At 40.4% G+C, this 19867-nt stretch overlaps 2 protein-coding genes across 2 annotated transcripts in view; both read left to right on the forward strand.

Moving 5' to 3' along the window:
• Window positions 1-7420: 7420 nt before the first annotated feature.
• LOC134441876 (collagen alpha-1(XVII) chain-like) lies at window positions 7421-17603 on the forward strand (the record flags this gene model as incomplete). The annotated part of the gene is made up of 5 exons (XM_063192297.1): window positions 7421-7533; window positions 11798-11859; window positions 16527-16580; window positions 17098-17199; window positions 17503-17603. Coding segments are annotated over exons 2-5 (309 nt in total), but the record flags the coding sequence as incomplete, so codon positions are not given.
• Window positions 17604-17699: 96 nt separating this feature from the next.
• The window catches only part of col17a1b (collagen, type XVII, alpha 1b), a 30783-nt gene continuing 28615 nt past the window's right edge, over window positions 17700-19867 (forward strand). The window contains exons 1-4 of the mRNA XM_063192292.1: window positions 17700-17948; window positions 18811-18858; window positions 19474-19503; window positions 19708-19755. Of these exons, the coding sequence (XP_063048362.1) occupies window positions 17789-17948; window positions 18811-18858; window positions 19474-19503; window positions 19708-19755 (286 nt within the window). The 5' untranslated portion in view covers window positions 17700-17788. The remainder of the gene's footprint in view (window positions 17949-18810; window positions 18859-19473; window positions 19504-19707; window positions 19756-19867) is intronic.

Consider the following 19867-nt stretch of genomic DNA (forward strand, 5'->3'; position numbering starts at 1 on the left):
ATTAGAATTAGAAATTGGCATCTGTAAACAGAAAACAGTGTCATGATCGACCACAGCTGATCTATTCCCTACATACTGTTTGCCGATGAATAAGTCGTTGTCAATGTGTCATTATTTAGCTTAATATTGTAATTCTGTGGGACTTGGCACCCCAAGACATTTGGTGCCCTAGGGGCGACCACTTAGTTTGCATAGCACCGACCCTGGCTCCTGTGGTTACCGCTTTCATGTAGAAGGAGATGTTGCTGACTATCTAGTTTTGTCCTGTTTTTGTGGTAGGGTATTTGAGGTGAAGTGTGTGTGTGTGTGTGTGTGTGTGTGTGTGTGTGTGTGTGTGTGTGTGTGTGTGTGTGTGTGTGTGTGTGTGTGTGTGTGTGTGTGTGTGTGTGTGTGTGTGTGCGTGTGTGTGTGTGTGTGTGTGTGTGTGTGTGTGTGTGTGTGTGTGTGTGTGTGTGTGTGTCAGAGAAGACAGAGAGAGGGACAGGTCACACCCTTAACCTGTAATGTGAGCTGAGGTAATTTATGTTCATGGCAATTATCATTAGCCCTCAAGATATGTAGTTAAACACATTTTTATAGCGCTACTGGCTATGAAAAACATGTGTCTCAGAATTTGAATGTAGTGATGTAGCCTGTATGTTCACCCTCACCACATACTTACAAACAATATTGTTTTCTTTACAAAACCTCATTCTGGCATTCTGGGCCTCAACCATTTTAAATTCAGCATCTCTGGACTGTAGCATGTGCCTAGGCATTGGTAAACAAGTAATTTGTTCATCTACAGGTGTGTCTTGGTCTTCCCCTTCTGCTATCACATTTTGATGAGCTGCCAATTTTTCACTGCACTGGCAAAATTTGGTCCCTGCCTTTCTCCCATTTGGTGTATAGCCTGTGGTGTCTTCAGGTAATGACCTGTTCTTTTTTAATTACAGGGCAGGGAAAAACACATCTCCTCCTTAGTCCCCATGGCAACACGTTGAAGACCTGAATGCAGTCATATTGCAGTATATTTTCCCATATTTTGATGAGTCTTTTGGTTACATGTCGGGAGAACTGAACTGCTCTGTGAAGGTTCAAAGGTTCCTCAAGGAACCATCAGTTGTTAGATTGTGGGGGAACCTGACAGTTCTCAGAGGAAACCTAAAAGTTTTCTGCAAATAAGTTCCTCAATAGCCTTTGTGTGCATTCTCTGAGGAACCATCAAGAACTAATTTATTACATATACGGTATGTTCCTCAGAGAACTGTCAAAGGTTCCACCACAGTAGCAAACGGAAGGTCTTTGGGGAACTTTTAATTTAAGTTTTAAATTAAGTATTTACATTCGAAATGGAATATACTGTAGATCCCTTGAATCTTTTTGTATCTGTTTTATACTCTAGTGATCAAAGTTTATGTTTGTTCTGGCCATTTCAGCTTATTCAGTTGGGTTTGTAGAAAACCAATTACCATATATGTCATCTGCTTTAAACATGCACAGCTGTCTAAAACACGACAGAGTACACGACAGAGATGGAGAAGGTCAGATGACACAACATAGAGAGGAATTTAAAAAGTGAAAAGGAAAATCGTGACACTTGAATGTCTCTGGGGGGATACAAGCATGAACTTGAACTTGAGGAAAAGTGGGATTGAGCTGAGAGAGAGAGAGAGAGAGAGAGAGAGAGAGAGAGAGAGAGAGAGAGAGAGAGAGAGAGAGAGAGAGAGAGAGAGAGAGAGAGAGTTGCAGACGGAGGGAGGTTTGTGATTGTTTGCTCTCTGGCTGTTACGATGGGTGTGAACCCTGCATTGCTTGGGTGGTGTGAGTCAGTCTGGATGGGAACAGAACAGACCATTCCTCCTGGGCGTGAGGCCTTTACTGGGCTACGCGACAGAGGAATGAGAGGAGAGAGCGGTGGGTGGTTTTTGTGTGAGGATGTTGGAAACCGACAGGGAGAACAAAGGGGTCAGTTGTTCTGGGCCCCAGGGAGAAAAGGGACCGATAACTGGGTCCTCATGATATTGTTTGTACTGTAGCCTATTGAAAGGGAGGAGTAAATGAAGCGAAGGACAGCACTCTTCAGATTTGTTCTTTGTTTATTCGCCAACTGTGAATTCGTGGGCGAATAAACAAAGAAAAAATCTGAAGAGTGCTGTCCTTCGCTTCATTCCTTCATTTATGTTTTTTTGTGGGATTCAGCACCCAGTTAAGAACAGTTAAAATACCCTATTAAGGTGGTAGTGTGAGCGCGTCTTCTCCACTTTTGAAAGGGAGGAGACCTCTCAGATGACTTTGTCCCGGGCCTTGACAAAACTGTCAGCGGCCCTGGAGTCCGTTTCTCGATTCTTGCCTTTGCTAACCGTCTTAAGTCGGTCTTGAGTTGGTCGTAAGTTGCTCTTGAGTTGGTCTTAAGTTGCTCTTGAGTTGATCTTAAGTTGGTCTTACGTTGGTCTTTAGACGCAAGACCGACCGAAGTCGCGACCAACCTTTGGACGTACGTACGTACGTTCTCAGACACGAGGAAGTCTTCGGAAATGCTTGGAGTGTCTCGCCTCAGCTCGGCTGCATTGGTCGCAATCAAAGTAGTGACGGCGTCATGATTCACGTGGCTGTCAGATACAATAATTACAACGCTATCAAAGTCCACAAATCTTTGTCAACACAACCGTGCCCTCAAAACCATCCCTCTTCGACAGCAGAAACCAAATAATGCATTACATGTCACAATGTCTTATATTTTATTCCGGTTTTGCTAAATCAATTAAGTCTTCAGTAACTTCTCTCAGAAACCGGTGGTTGGTGGATGAGTGGTTGTCATGCCTTGCCGGAGGGTAATAGCAATGATTCTAGACCCGAAGGGATAAATGTATGCATGGACTTTTAAATCTCTAACATCCATAATATTCTCCTCTGAGTCCGCTTCAGTTCTAATTTTCACAATATGTTGTCGCAGTGGGAAACAAATACCCACGCGCGCACAACGTGGTCGGATTGCGCACACATTGTGAACATTTCTACTATGTCATTGTTGTCTATAGACTACGCTACACGAACTCCAACCCATCGCAACCCTGGGGAAAAAATGCAGCTTAATGAAATAATGTGAGGATAGCCTACTCTGAAAGGCATGCGACATCACATTGGGATCATTTGAATCATTGCACATTTGCTTAGCGCGGCCCGCTGTCATATGCGCGAGGCAGAGGGTTGAGAATATGGACACACACACACACGCGCGCGCGCGCGCGCGCTACTGATATGTCGCGCTGTCTTTGGGTCAGATATGTGTAACCTACGTTGTTACCCATGTCTCTACCTTGAAGTGACGAACTGGTTGCTTGGGGCTTTTTACGACGATGGAAGAAAGGAGGGACAGCTGTGAAGGTGGTTGCTGGAGAAAGCGCGGTCTTACTGTAGTTGAAGTAATTTTTAAAAAGGCTTCAACTGTGGATACCCCAACTCCATGACACATGACACTCCATGACACATGACACATGACATCTCCATGGAAGTCGTTAAATACTTGTCAACGCAATCATGTCACCGAAATCCATCCCCAATAACCAAATGTCGGTCTACATATCACTGTAGCATAATCACTCCAAATAACTACACAGAAATGGCCGGTGAAAGCGTGATGGCATGTATACTATCCTAATTCTCACTTGCTGGTGGTAACTGGTAACATATCCATTTCGGCTGAATTTTAAATTAAGCGCAGGTGCCTTATCTGCACAACAGTATATCCACTTCCACTCATCTCTCTCTCTCTCTCTCTTTCTCTGTGTGTGTGTGTGTGTGTGTGTGTGTGTGTGTGTGTGTGTGTGTGTGTGTGTGTGTGTGTGTGTGTGTGTGTGTGTGTGTGCGCGCGCGCATCCAGGCTGGCGCGCGCGCAATTCGGGCATATTCGCAACTCTCTGCCTCCTCTCCCTCGTGCGCAGTGACAGTGGACCGTGTAGCTGACTTTCATAAAGATGACATGTGTAGCCTACTGTGTTTGACGCACCTTTCAATCTTCCTGCACATCTTCAGGCACAATGCTCTTAATGGCAATTATTTTTCTTGTGGCCTACGTTGGACGTAAGGACTTGCTGGCAGAAAGACGGCATACACAACCAAATATATTTAAAATGGTCTAATCATTGGACATTTTGTGTGGTAAAAGTTAGACGCTTGTGCACTTGGTGGCAGTAATCAATCACTGTCACTTGAACTCTGCCTGAACCTGCCCCAAGACGCTGAAATGTCAGGAGCAAGACCAACTTAAGAACAACTTAAGGACAACTTAAGAACAACTTAAGAACAACTTAAGACCAACTCAAGACCAAGCCGGAAGACTGTCTTACGAGCGACTTAAGACCTTGGTTACAACGTTGGTCTTAAGAACGAACAAAATGGCTAACGTCGTTAGCAAAGGCACTGTCGAGAAATGACCCCCTGGGGACTGAGAGAGGGATGGTTTTTTTTTGTTTTGGTAGATGTTGTTGAATAAGGGATGGCTTTCTGACAGAGACAAACTCCTCAGTTTTCTCAGTAGCTTGCTGAGGCCTGCTGTGTAGAATTAAATACATTCCAGCCCATCAAACTCATCCTTCTATTCAGGGAGAGAGAGAGGATGAATCACAAACTCTTACCGTTACTTGCGTAACTCTGTAAACATGTCTGTGTCCATGAATCCTCGAAACAGAAGACAGCAAGCATCAGCATCTTCAGATGACATTCAGTTAGCTAGCATTATATGAAACAGACTATCATATTGGGCCACAGCAGGGACCATTTGGATGTCATATATTAACAAGGCATTTCCTCTATATGACATAAGGAATGCAGTTTCATGTTCATGTTCATACAAATGATCAGCAGCAGCCTATATTGCATACAGTTAACAGGATGAATACTGGGTTATTTCAATATTAAAATATTAGATGCATTTTATTATAAAAGGAATGCAGCTAAAACATATGGAATGCTGCCATATGCCGTGCATTAGGAAGCTTCATGGCTGTTACTGTCAGTGAATGTTGATCAATTCATGTACAAAGTGGACTGTCTGCTGGTTCACTTCAAACAAAGAAAAAGCTGCAAAAGGCTCATGGAATTTAGGAGGTAGCATCAAGGGAGAGCGTTTACATTTGGTGCTGTGCAGAAATAAATAACCAGTCTTATTCGGGGCATTTCTTTATTCATAAGATATTGGCTTTTCCGGTCAGGGAATGTCTTTTTGCCCGGAAATGGGTCTACCTTGCTTATTTCTGCAGATTTTTTGTTTCATGATCGATAACATGATGAGTACAGAATTGCTTTCATCAGTCTATGAAAGATAGAATTATGGGTGAATAAGATGAGAGAATACAAAGAGGCATTACCAAAGATTCTCTATTCTCTTTAGAATAGAGAATCTTTGGTAATGCCTCTTTGTATTCTCTCATCTTTAAATAAAAACTTCTTGACACATACATAGCAAGTTTGCTAGGTGAATGTATACTGTGATGAGACTACTGTAATCACAAATACTGCATGGCCTTTGGAAATTCACAAAGTAATGCCAGAGACGGTAATAAATCCCTTATTGTGCATGAACAAGACATTTTTGCGAATACATGCTTAACAAATGTTTGATTTTACTTTGTACATACTTACAAGTTACTTATACATGCACATTGTATGTATTAGTGCTAATAGATGTATCCCTAAAATTAAGTGTTACCGAAATGTTCACAGTCTCTCTGGTATCATATTTCATACTAGACATCACAGAAAAAAATACAAGCTGTTATGCAGAATAGTTCTGTCATTTGGACCCATGAAAAAGAGAGAGAGAGAGAGAGAGTTGTTTTTGCTGTTTGTCTGTTTCATACAAAAAATGGTGTCGTGTGAAGGAATAATTACCCAGCCCATACGCACCAGTGTCACATAGCATAACTTTCTGAACAGGTAGGCCTAAATGAAAAAAAGACATATTGCATTGGATCATAGACCTCAGTGATCTTTAAAAGCATGTATAAAATATGAAAAGCAAAATATGAAACATGACAAGGTACCGGTAAGCAGAACAGCAAAAAAAAAAAAACATAGGCCCATATTTTTAATTGCGCATGCAAGTACTTGGCAGGTTTGTTGGCATTTATATGTTTCCCATAGGCAACACCTTTATATATTTACACCCCAGCAAACTGCGTCAAGGCATTGTTGCTAATCTCAAGTGCCCGGGCGCGACATCTGTAGTGGTTAACATAATTCTAATGGGCATGGGAAACAATGGCTTAGAGATAGACTTGTCCATTGACCAAACCATAAAAAACACAAAGGCCAAAGCCTTCTAGCAGCAACATTTCGTGTGATATTTGAAAGTAGTGAAAGTGAAAACTTACTCCACATAAGACTGGCCATCTATTTGGCAACATGTAGGCTTGACATGTAAGTTGTCTAAGCCCAGAACAAACTTTGAATAACCTCTTGAAGTTAACCCAGGCAAAAAACAATGACATGTTTGAATTGCGGCAAGATTTTGTTTATTCATTGCCTTAAAAAGCTTTAGTCTCGGACAAGCCGGTCCTTTGAATTTCCTTTTTAATGTGAATCTAAACAAAGCTGAACAAATGGTATTGTTTGAAATTGACCACATGAAAAAGATGTATAAAATAAGTACATAAATGCCTATGCAAGTTTTATAAAATCTTACAGCCTACTGTACATGAAACGGGCCACTTTCATAATACAGGCAATATTAGTAAGCACTGATACATATTCTATGTGTAATATTTATATGTTTATATATGCATTGTATAGAACGTGTGTGCATATTAATTGTAGATGAGAAAAATGAGGAATGGGCCACTTTTCTAGTATGTCCCGTGTTAGAATGTGCCATGAGGGGCAATATGGTCTGGTTTATTTGAAAGTTTTATATTGCCTTTATTCAGTCAAAATCATTGGCTTGTTTTTTATTAATATTGTGATATAAGATTAACAAAGTTGGAAAAGTTGTTTTTATGCTATTGTACTCTCACTCTGCACACTCAGCTAGTTTGAGTCTAGCAACTTTGAAACGGTAAGTCCTCAGGGTACTGTTTTCAAAAAGAAACTCTGAATGCTGTGTGTGTGTGTGTGTGTGTGTGTGTGTGTGTGTGTGTGTGTGTGTGTGTGTGTGTGTGTGTGTGTGTGTGTGTGTGTGTGTGTGTGTGTGTGTGTGTGTGTGTGTGTGAGTGTGTGTGTGTGTGTGTGTGAGAGAGAGAGAGAGAGAGAGAGAGAGAGAGAGAGAGAGGAGAGAGAGAAAGAGAGAGAGAGAGAGAGAGAGAGAGAGAGAGAGAGAGAGAGAGAGAGAGAGCATGTGTGTACCTGCAGAGATTTTCACCGGGGTGTGTCACGAGGATCTGCTGGAGTGGAGGAGAAAGAAAAAGCGAGAACAACAGGTAGCAGTCAATCATTTCTACTTGCATGCCCAGCAGGTGAGCTTTCTGCCTGCTAACATACGTCCATACTGTAGCTGGGGATTGTACACATTTTTTCCACTAAAGGATTTGTTTTTTTACATTCTGATCAGTAGCAAAGGTACAGTAATAGTTTGTTTTCCTTTCAACACATGCATGTTTACTTTTGTATTTTTTCATCACTCTTCTATCATTTTCTGTAACTGTACACCAAAGTATCAAAAAGGTTCAACGTATCACCCTGTGTTTGTATGTTAGAGATGTGATGTAAGTTATCTTATTTGGAATGACATATTGCTTGTTATTGTTTATTATATCAGCAATGACTAATGCAGTGCACTGATGCAAAAAGATGTTCATGATTACAGATTTGCAACCATGCATGCAACTAATATTGAAACAAGATGGAAACCTCTCCATGTTTTCTGCACATTTGAGTTTTGCTTTCAAGGCTGTATAGGTTACTGTTCGGCTGTATAGGCCGGGGTGTGACTGTGTGTAACTGTAGAGGGACTGGAAGGGTGTGGTGTGAACTTGGATTCAGTCTTGATAAAAGAGTCCGTCTGTGACTGGACAATGAATGCTGGAACATGCATGGCTCTTCCTTTGTCCCCTAGACCCTGTGTTCCCTTACCCCATAGACTCTTATGATGAACTGGCCTTGGTGTACAGACCTAAGGGCATGCATTGAAAGTGATGATATGCAGTAATGTTGTTAATTATGGGTAGGGTGGCAGCAGGCCATTTATTTTAGAGCATGGGTCTTCCTTTGTCTCCTGGATCCTGAGTTCCTCCCCAGACACTAAAGGTGATGCTGTTTGGCAACAACTTGATTGGCTTCTAATTTTCTGAATAGAATGATTACAAAATGCCTGACGCTGATCCAAGTTCTCATGACAACTTATTGCAGTGATAAACATCGTCTTATTGTATTGTTGCCCAGACACATTGCTGAGGAAGTTGCCCTGTGTATCATTAGATTTAAGATGCATGTGTCTAGCAACTTAAGCAATGTATCCGAGCAACAACACTAGAAGATGCTTGGACTGTTTATCACTTTTGACAGGAGAACTTGGATCAGCAGCAAACAACTTCTTTTAATCACTCCATCAGAACAAAAATAGTCAAACATTGTTGTTGCCCATCAACATTACTCAAAAAGTTGCCCTGTTTATCATTACCTTTATGGTGAGCTGGTGATGAGTGACCTAAGGCCCCACCTGTACAATTCATATTGCCCATAGTAATGTTGTTAATTATGGTTTAGGCCGCAGGGCACTTTTTCATATGGTGACATTAAAAGTCACTTTATCCCTGTGTTCTTTCCCCCATACACTCTTGCGATCAACTGGGTGTACAAACCCAACGGCATTGACAGTGATAATATGCAGTAATGTTGCTAATTATGAGGATGGCAGGACATTTTTCATAGCTGGTGCCATCAAGTGTGGAATACAGATGTCTGAGCAGCCACAGTGTATTGTCGGTTGGGTTTTCGGTGGGCCAAAAACACAGGGGATTAAATGGCAAGCCCAAACCTGTCTCTGTGTTGGGACTGTCAGCGTGCACAGCACAGTGCTACTGCAGATTTTCTCTCTCTCCACTTTCTCTCCTTTTTTTATGAGCTCAGAAATGTAACATTAGGCTGTCATATTGGCTCTTAGCTGTACTTTTCAACAGAGTGATTTATGCTTACTGTTATTTTCCCCATTTTGCTGTTGTGTGTTGTAAGGGGGATTCTGAGGTTGTTTTTTGTTCTTTAACGATTATGTTTATTTTAAGTCACATCATTTAAAATCCCTGGAAGACAAAGGTGTAAACCAGTCAGACATAACTCTACTATTACTGTCCATTACTCCAATCGTGCTGTTCATTTTTTAGGAGAAGAAGACAAAGTTGAATGTGTTCTCTTTTGGCTCTAGTGTGTGCTGTAAGGGGGATTCTCAGCTGCTCTTTGTTTAAATTATTATTTTAAAGAGGTATTTGAGGGGTGCAAAAGGCCAGTTATAACACTACACACTTGAATTATAATAATTCAATCAAAAGAGCCTCTTACCTGGACCATTAGACCAGTGTTTCCCAACCAGGGGTACGTGTACCACTAGGGGTACACGAGCACACTGCAGGGGGTACTTGGAAAAATGTTACTACTATGACAAATGTATGGAGCATTCACAATAGGACAGACAAAGTGATATAGAACATGAATTAGGGGGTACTCATGGAACAACTTAGAGGCTTAGGGGGTACGCGAGACAAAAAAGGTTGGGAAACACTGCATTAGACCAAGCTGTCAGTTAATCAGACAACTCCACAGTCGAATAGTTGTTGTCCACTTGCCATGTACTGTTTTTTGTGGGAAAATAAATTATACACTTTCACGGGATACTGCCGAAATTCTGATTTGTCTTGCACAGCAATGTATTTGTAGAAAACAAACAAGCTCTATGCTCTATGCCAGTTCACACAAAGGAAGCTCTCTGTAGCGGTGCAGAGGCCATGAGTTGCATTTCTTTGAGATGAAAACCTCATGCTCCACCACCTAACTGCAAGCAACAACCGACTGTGGTCCAGAAACAGTTTGATTACTCCTCTGCCAAGATTCTCATCCATCCAGGTCATATTATCCAAAGACTTTAGTTGAAAATAACTGAAGCTCTTGAGGCTTGACTCTCTAAGCTCCAAGAAGTCCATTGTCTACTCACTTTATTTTGTATGGGAATGCAACTGCATGCTACACAAATCAGTTAAAGGTTTTTCAACAGCTTGGTCTGCTTCTATTACTAGTGTGTGTTATCTTCCCTCTGATTTAAATAAGATTAAACATGTCCAGTTTTAGATGATTTGAAAATTATTTTCAAAATCCAAAATTGTTTTCAAATCCAAGGATAACGATAGAAAATGTGCATCAAAAGTTAAAGATATCCTTCTAGCTTTCATGAATATTTGGCAGGAATGTTGGCCCATTCCTCCAGACAGACCCGGTATAGCTGTGCCATCTGCCATCTCAACTCTTTACACGTTATTAAGTTTTTGAGACTTGTCCTCTGGTTTGATGAAACTAAAATGTAATGATTTTAACCATTTGATCACCATCAGTTTTTGAGGAACAATTAGGACGCTTGCAAGTCTGAGAACACAATACTAACTTTGAAACATGGTATTGGCAGTATCGTGTCATAGTTTTTTTTTGCTGTAGGAAGATCTGGTGGACTCAACAAAATAGATGGAATCATGAAGAAAGAACAACATATTGAAAAATATTGAAGCAATATCTCAAAACATCTGCCAAGAAGTTAAATGTTGGTGGCAAATGGGTCTTCTAAATGTACACTGACCCAAGACATACCACCGAAATGCTTAAAAGAAATGGGTTTTAGGACAAAAAAGTGAGTGTTTTTGATTGCACACCATCACAAAGCACTGATCTGAATCCACCTGAGCTTTCATAGGTAGAGCTGAAATGTCATACCTACATACAGGTATACCAGTTCTGTCTGGAGGAATGAGTCTAAATTCGTGCCACATATGTACATTGTACTGTAGAAGGATAGACAGATATTTTTGACCCAATTGATAAAGTTTAAGCAAATTTAAACCAAAATTCTGAAGCAGTGAATGTAAACTGTTGCCTTTGATGAAAATGCTAAAAACATTATTCATTCTCCTTATTCTTTTATTTGGAGATGTTCGATCCTATTTTAAATCAGAGAATGAGGGATGTCAGAGAATCAGAGAATGACCGTGTGTCTTTACATGTAAACTTCTATTTTAACTGTATTTTAGGGACATTCACAACAGTCACTTGCGGTCAGGGCATGATGTAAGGGTTTCCGTGCAGACAGTGCAGAGTACTCAGAATCAGACGGTGTCTTTATCATCACCAAAACATGATGAAACAATAATGTTGATGGAAAACATGACCCTAACTCAGAGAGGGATAAGCACATAATTTCGGAAAAAGGCCCTTTTCAGTTTTGAAGTGAAGCAGTACAAATGGCTAATGGTTTGTGGCATGTAAATGTATATGTATATGTCTATGGCAATGGCTGTAACCTATATCTGCTTTGACTAAATTGAAATGTTAAGTATCCAAAGGTGGCTGATGTCACTTGAAAAGAGCCCATTTGACCTCACGAGTGATGGGTATTTGATATTCACTTTGAGTCCCCATGAACAGGTAGGAATCAGATAACACCTGATTCTTACATTATATGAAGAACATTACAAAGAAAGGATTTTAGCTGTCAAAACTGACAAAATGTATTGTTTTGGGGGATATTCATAAATATGAAAAAAACACACGTCTCAAAGAGTTGAATGAGTATGACTATTTCTAATGACGAGACACTGCTGTTACAGACACATCTTTTTTGTCCCAGTAGATAGTATGGCATGGATATTCTGATATCCAGTGATCGGAATCTCTCAGGAGGAAGTTCAGGAGGTAGGCCTGATGAAAACTTACTATACTTTCTCCCTGAATCCTACCTTATCCTCACTGCTTTCCCCAATTTCCGTTTCCACACTTTCCGTTTCCTTGACATCACCATTTCTTTATGTTTTCTTATTTTCTTTGAATTCTCACTGATTTAGTACACTGTGTCTGTTCCTTCAAACAACATGTGCTCCACACCTGTGTGAAGGAATGCATATCTGTTCTACAGTTGCTGAATCAGAGGCACCCTGTGCTACATAGAGTTATGCTGCCCTCTTGTGGTGATGGGGAGTAGAGCAGTCTAAACTACTGGGTCTTGTTTCTTTGAGAAGATAAAAGCTATACCGTATGTGTTCTTACAGGTGTCTGGACACTTCACAATTTATCCCCAGCCAAATCCCATGGGAATCTCCTGGACACCCTCCAGAAGGCCTATATAAAAATCAGAACCCGACAGATTGAAAAAGCGATGCAGAATAGGTCATAACTTCTGAAGTAAACTAGTGTTACATGGGGAAATGTGTTAATTTTTCTCTTCATGCACTGTATACCATACGTACGTAGTTTACTTACTAAAAGGTATGACACATTTTGCATCCTTTTTTTCACCCCAACTTTCACCCCAACTTTGACAGGCTGTACAGGAGATTCCCATGGTAAAGATTTGGTCATGAAGCCATCGCTCAACTGTTATTCATGGCCGTAACTACCATTGAAGACCATCGGCGTCGTTAGAGCATTTTTACCGGGGCACGTGCCCTGGTGTGGACCTGCGGTGCCAGCCTATAATGGGCACTGATTTTTTAATTAATTAATTTATTTATATCTTTATTTTTTATTATTTAAATCTGGATCATCTGTTAATATACAGAATACATGTTTGCATTATTTTTTTTCTCTTAAAATACGCCTATAGCCTACTACACTTAAGTTAGAATGTAAGTCTGACACCGACGCAGCAGCCTGATCAGAATGCACTTGCCACCATGGCCACTCGCACTCGGAGCATGTAGCCGGAATTGCCTGCTAATACAGACATGCAGGAGTTTTTCATAATATCTTCAAGAAACACGACAGCCTTACTAGTTCTCTTAGTGAAGACACACTAAAACATTGATTATAATATAACCTAGTTATTTTTGGCACCCTGAAGAAATTGACTATTTGAATTACGTGGTGAGTTACATGGTGCCCCCCCCCCCCTCATTGGCCGACCGCTGCAATGAAATGTGACGAATAGGACTAAAGAGTCGTTCTTCTTGATAAGGAGAGATTTGGGCAGCACATCTTTTTGAACCGAACCTTACCTGCAACACAGCGACCATTCACTCCGGCCGGTGTGAAGTGAAGTAGCCTAAACAGTAAGCGTCATTTTTTGTTATCATCTGTAAACTAAGCATAGCATGTCAATCAAATGTGTAGAACATGTTTCATCTAATAACGCGAAGGGGCGTCTCTGAAGTGGTGTTAGCCTATGTGGTCAATAAGTAGCTAGCTAAGCTGGACCTGTTGATCGGAGAAAGATCACAAATGTCGGCTTCACCAACTATTTGCCATGTTGTGCTGTTTCTCAATTCTGTACGTTCGTGTTTTCAGGGGGTGATGATCCCGTGATGGACTACCCCAACTTGTCTTGTCAGCTTTGCTAGCTATCGGCATATATTTTGACATCTTGACAAAGTTGCCTGCAACCAATGGCCCCGCAATAGCCCAGGCTATAGCGCACTATAACGGAATACAACACTCGTAGAAAGCAGTTTTGTAGGCTATGCTGTTGCTTTTAAAAATAGCCCAGCGCATGCTTGAATGAGCCGTCGTCCAGGCAAGTTGGAGGCTGGCTGACTTAATGCAGCCCAAGCACACGTTAGTCTCAGAGTTGAAAATTAACGATTCTGAAATGATTCTCATTCTGGTGTTTGCTGCTCGAGTGGTCTTACAGACAAAAGCATGATGACATCCTACAGGTGGTTACTTTTAAGACAGAAACATAATGCCGTGAACATAGCCAACTATTCGATTGAATGCATCTATTAGGCCTACACATAGCCTACGCAATGCCCATGTGTGATACTCTGGCTCCCCCTCTTGACGTGAACATGCACCGGCACACACAGACACGCGCACACGCCATACACACACACACACACCAATTGATCATTCATAGCTTGCATATACAGAATAGAAGAATGTCCAGTTTTTATTATCAGTATGGATTACAGTTATACAGTTATGTTCACAAGTGGGCCAATTCAATATACAGATATACAGTTAAGTTAACAGTAGGCCAATTCAATTCAGTTTGGTTCAGGTAGATATTGAATGATGCAGAAAATAAGAATATAACAATGTATTTATGATGCTGTTTAATAATAAATAAGTGCTATAAAATATTTTCTTGTGTGCTTGCATAAATTATCTCTGCCCATTCTTTTTTAAAAATAATTGCCCAAAAATTTTTCATTTCTTTTTGGTGCCCTTTTGTGCCCCTGTATAGTGTTGAGGCTGCTGACGCCCCTGTTGAAGACACAGAGGTCATGTCCTCTGTATTCTTTTCAGTAATGTAAAATGTATCTATGATGGAAATAGATATATGATCAACAATGATGAATTCAGTCTGTATACGCCACCCCCATCTATCCTCAAGACAGTGATTAATGAAAACAAACTTAAGAGTTTGACGCATTCTAAATGTACTGTGCAGTACAGCACGCAGTATTTGACCTCAGTATTTGAAAATGTCTAGTTACGGCCCTGCTGTTTTTACCTGTTTATTATTTAGATTTATTTAGTTTCTCTATTTATCTTGTTTGTTTCTCTGTCTATTATAAACAGGGAAAAACTGCAGGTCAGATTTTCACAATGGTCATGAAAGATTTGCAAATACCTAATCGGGTCAAGTTCAAGGTCAAATAAATGTCAAAACCACAAGCATTTGTTTTTGGCCATCAGTCTGATTTGCTCAAAATTGCCAGACAATATGAAAAGACCCCTTAAACCATCAGGACAGCTCGACTCCTTAAACCAATTGGGTTAAAGTCAAGGTCAAAAGTCCAAACTGTCTTCTTTGGCCATCACTCAGTTCCAATGGATTTTGTAGTACATTTTCAGAAAAGATGAGCAGACTCATACAGGGCCCAATGACATTTTTGCCAAAATCAGTTTAATGGTAAAGGTAGATCAAAATCGTCTTTCTATCATGAAACATGGTCAGTTTCTTCAAACCAGTGGTAGCATTTTACTTTTTCTGTGATAGGTAATCCTACAATGGTTGAAAAAGGGCTGCTTTTGATTGTGCCCGACACTAGATAATTGATTTTAGACATGCACTGCCAAATTGCTTTATGCAACAGTCATTTGGGAATGAGTGTATGTAATTTAAAACATATGTTGGGTATGGCCTATAATTATTAGGAAACTGTGTTGAAATCAGTCCCGTGGTATCATGTAGAGCATATTATGCACTAATTTCTTGAAAGGTTGCAGGATTATGTACATACATTATGTAAGATTATGTAAGAGGAGGTGAAATACAGTTGGGGCAAGCAGTTTCTTAATGTCTTTAGGGACAGTTTGGGTAAGCAGTGTCTTCTGGTGGGGTTTTTATAACCAGGGGTGGAAAAGTAACTTATTACTTTTACTCAATATTGTACTTGAGTAGCTTTTATGAATACTTTGTACTTTTTAAGTAAATTTTTAAATTAATACTTTTACTTGTACTTGAGTACATTTTGACCCAAGTACTTTACTCAATTACACTGGAACCTGGCCTGAGTACTGAGTAAAAAAAATTGACTGAGAGACAAAATGCCATGCACAATAATGCCACAATCCGCCAGAAATGAAAGATTGTGCAGGATGGCACACAGCATTTCCACTATTTTACTATCTTGTATCAATGTATTGGAAGATGGCTGGTGCCAAGCAAGAGATAGAGGTTATGGAGGACGATATTCAAGAAAAATAAACATGACATTCTCAAGAGGAAAGCTAATTAAAAGTAACTAAGTACTTTTTACTCAAATTACATTTTAAGTGAAGTACTTTTTACTTTTACTTGAGTAGATTTTTAGATAGGTACTTTTACTTGTAGGCTACTTGAGTAGAATTTAGGCAAAGTAAAGATACTTTTACTTGAGTACACATTTTCTGTACTCTTTCCACCTCTGGTTATAACCAACAAGTATGGTTTTCAGTGCAAGTATTGTCAGTGCAAGTATTGTCTCTTTTTAGCAGGGCCGGCACTAGGCGTAAGCAGACAAAGACATTCAGTTGCCTAGGGTACCTGAATGTACTCTGAAACATCGCACTTAAGAAATTATTATTTATTAGCACTCATGTACAATGTTAAGTTACAAATGCCAGTTTCTAAATGCACAAAAAGGAAAGGGTGTGCTTGCAGTCACCAAATGAACTAGAAGAGCCCCTGCTTCTTAGATACTGTATGTTTCTTAACAGTCTTCATCAGCAGGGAAGGAGTTTAAGAAACTTTTCTTTTTAGCTAAGCCTTAAAGGTCTAAAGAAGTTATAGTGTGAAGGACTTCTGAACTGCTTCTTGGTAAAATCTTTATCTCTATCCGTCTACAGTGTGTATTGATGTGGAAATGTTTACATCGATCTGAGAAGATTACTATCAACATATGAAAGATATAGCCTAATTTCATTGCTCTTTTCCTCAGTTGAAACAGAAACGATAACATCGACTACTACTAGACTGACATCTTTGCCACCAAGTGAGTTGTTTTTTAACCGATCTCTCTATATTGAATAACATGAAATGACAAGAAAGGGCCTTCAAAGCCTTGGTATTAGGTTGGATATTGTAGTTACTGCAAATTTGACATGGCAATATTTCTAAAATGGGACACATTTGGACTATGAAGTTTTCTCAAAAGATAAAGGAGATGTTATGAAGACCATTTTCAGTCTAAGCTCAATTTTTACAAAATGTGCAGTTACTACATTTTGCCATCGTATGGCAGATTTGATTAACTACAATATTGTTCATCAAACTGGCTGTCTGGTTTCTGTGTCCCTGACATTGTCTGAAGTGTAACACATGCGTTGGTGTATGTTGTTCGTCCATTTGATGTCTGCATCTGTATTCTTAATTCTAACTCATTGAAGTCTTTTCAAACACTATTTCAATCTCCTATGCTCCTGTTACATAGAAAATATGACAATAACGTAAAGCGACTTTGACTTTGAGCCGAGACTGAATGCTTGTCTATTCCCAAATGCCAACACTAGGGGGAGGTAGTGGGTCAGTGAAGAGCATGAGCAGCAGCTATGGAGGGGCCGGGCTGGAGAAGAACACCTTATCCCAAACTAGCAGCAGCTATTACACATCCTGTGAGTAACAACAGCAACACAATAACAACTTTTTTTCACTGTAAGAAATCTTGGTATGCATACCGGTAGTAGAATCTGCAGTGTTAATTCAACACTGCAATGTTCTGTTGAACTTACACATACATTGAATCTTACACTGTTTTAGAGCATATATGGCTTCACAGTGTTAATTTGCACACCACTCAACGAGTTTAATTCAACACTAAACTCAAATGAGACCATACATTCTCAGAATAGTGTTGAAAGTGTGGACATGTATACTGTATTTGATTGTATATGTATGTGTATGTTATGTGTGTACAGCATCAGTGGGTGTAAATGCTGGCGGTTCGAGCTCAGGTGTCTACCTGGGACCAGATTCCTCAAGTGATGTAGCAGGCAGCGGAGCAGGAGGAGGAGGATTTGGAGGAAGTGGAGGGGGAGGAGGAGGAGGAGGAGGAGGAGGAGGAGGAGGAGGAGGAGGAGTGGAGGGGGAGGAGGAGGAGGAGGAGGAGGAGGAGGAGGAGGAGGATTAGGAGGGTTGTTGTCTCGCGCAGGAGGTTCGACCAGTGGAGGTGGTGGAGGAGATGGAGGAGTTGGAGGAGGGAGGATGGCGTTCAGCAGCTCATCGGGACAAGGCATGGGCTCCAAGACCAGGATGAGCTCCTCAGGGGGTGGGAGACGAGGACCAGGCTCCTCCTCCTCTCTTAGCCACTCCCCCGTCTTCCTGGAAAGGAATGTGATGGCCAGCCACTCCAGCCACTACGACGGTGAGTCAATCATGCACCTTAGCATCTGTATTCTAGCCTACTCTATTATGAGGCACAACATAATCATTACACCTTCATTTGCTTTAATATTTTTCATTGAGAAATGCTGTGTGTCCAAGTGGGATCTCCATTCATTCATGGTACCTGTGATTACATTGACGTACATTAGGTGCAGAGCAGACACACTTACTTTTTGTAGAGAAGCCGCATGACAGACAAATGTTTCGCCCAAAGTCTTCTTCGGTGTCTCAAGATTCTGAAGCAGGTTTAGGCCGAAACGTCTGTCTGTCATGCTACACTCGAGGGTGTAGCTTTTCTACAAATAAAATGTACAAATCTGTTCGCACCTGAGGACCTTGTAGAACACTTTGGAGTTGAGCACACATTCTGAAAAAAGACACTCTTATGTCAGGCCATGTTCAAATACCTAATCAAGTGCATACAGTACTGTGTTCTACATTGACACTGTCATTTCCAACAGAAAAAGTATTCAACATTAGTTTTGAGAGAAACAAATGTGAACATACAGTGAATGATAGTCACAATTGATTTTTAGTAGTTTCTATTAACGAATGAAAAGTGAAAACTACTTTTAGTCTCAAAGTAACGTCCCTGTGCACAACCACTTGTCCAGGTGCTGGTGATGTGCAGTAAGAGTAATCCAAGTAAATGAAGGATGAATCACCGCACACTGGTATCTTTGCTGGTAGTTTATTTGGTGAACTACTTTTAGTCTCTTTCATGTGTTTTTCTGCTTTTATTTGTGTGAAGTACACTGAGCTGCTCCATTGTAAGCTTGCCTGGGCTTGACTTACTGACCAACTTCAAATACTTACGTAAATATGCTCTCTGTGCATTTTAGGAAGCTCAAGTGGAAACTCTTCACCAGAGTTAGCAAGAAAGGATTATGGTGAGTGCCTTGCATACTGTAGATATTTTCCTTAAATCTCTTACGATGTGGTTAAAACCACAACTGGAATAATTCTTAACAATTTTGTTAAAAAGGAGTATTTTTTGCTAGCAACGTGTTGGAAAAGATGCGCAAGAGGTTGAAAATGATTTGGTTTGGATTTTGGTTTGATAGAGTCATATGATAATGGGTCATTTCTAAATGTGTCTAAGCACTGTTCCCCTTCACTGCATATTGTTCCTCCCCTTAATTTTCACTGTCATCTACCTTGAAGCTCGTAATTACAGGCACGGCTGTAGGGTCTAAAGCTGTAGGGCATTGTGGACATGCTCCTAGATATCCACTTCTTTGTCTGTACCTATTGTATTTTGAATTTGAACTGAAACAAACCCCCATCTACCCTCCCATCTCACTATTGGTTAAATGTATGCTGGTTTTAGTACAGTTTTATCTGAAAATATCCTTAATGCGACATTTGTATATTTCTACAATTCAATCATTTTGGCAATTACAATATGGAGTACATCAGCCTATAGCCTATGTTGTATAGACTGTTGATTTGTCTATCCTGCATGTTGCACTTAAAGTAAACAGTATGACATCTCTTTCCATCAGCTTCCACTAGAGGCCGAAGTCAGAGCAGAGGTAAGCATACATCGTCGACCCCGCTATATGTAGTAGCCTAGCCTTCATTGTCTTGTGGCTCCCTCTCGGGTCTTGCTATACACCACCTTTTAATTCATTCATATAGTCTTCATAGCCCATACATACAGTAATGTTTAAATGTATAGATATATACTGTATATTTTTTCTTGTTAATGTGTGTGTCTTCTCTCCACTGTGTCTCAGAGAGTGAGATTCGAGCTCGCCTGCAGAGCACCTCACCATCCGGACGATGTGAGTTCTCTCATCTCCATGGCAACAGATTTTTTAGAAAAATTGAATTTGACCAATCATAGTGACCAGTCAAACGGCGAATGTGTATGTCAGAATGCTCGTCACATTTGAG

This window comes from Engraulis encrasicolus, chromosome 24 (assembly GCF_034702125.1).
Source record: "Engraulis encrasicolus isolate BLACKSEA-1 chromosome 24, IST_EnEncr_1.0, whole genome shotgun sequence".
NCBI lineage: Eukaryota > Metazoa > Chordata > Actinopteri > Clupeiformes > Engraulidae > Engraulis > Engraulis encrasicolus.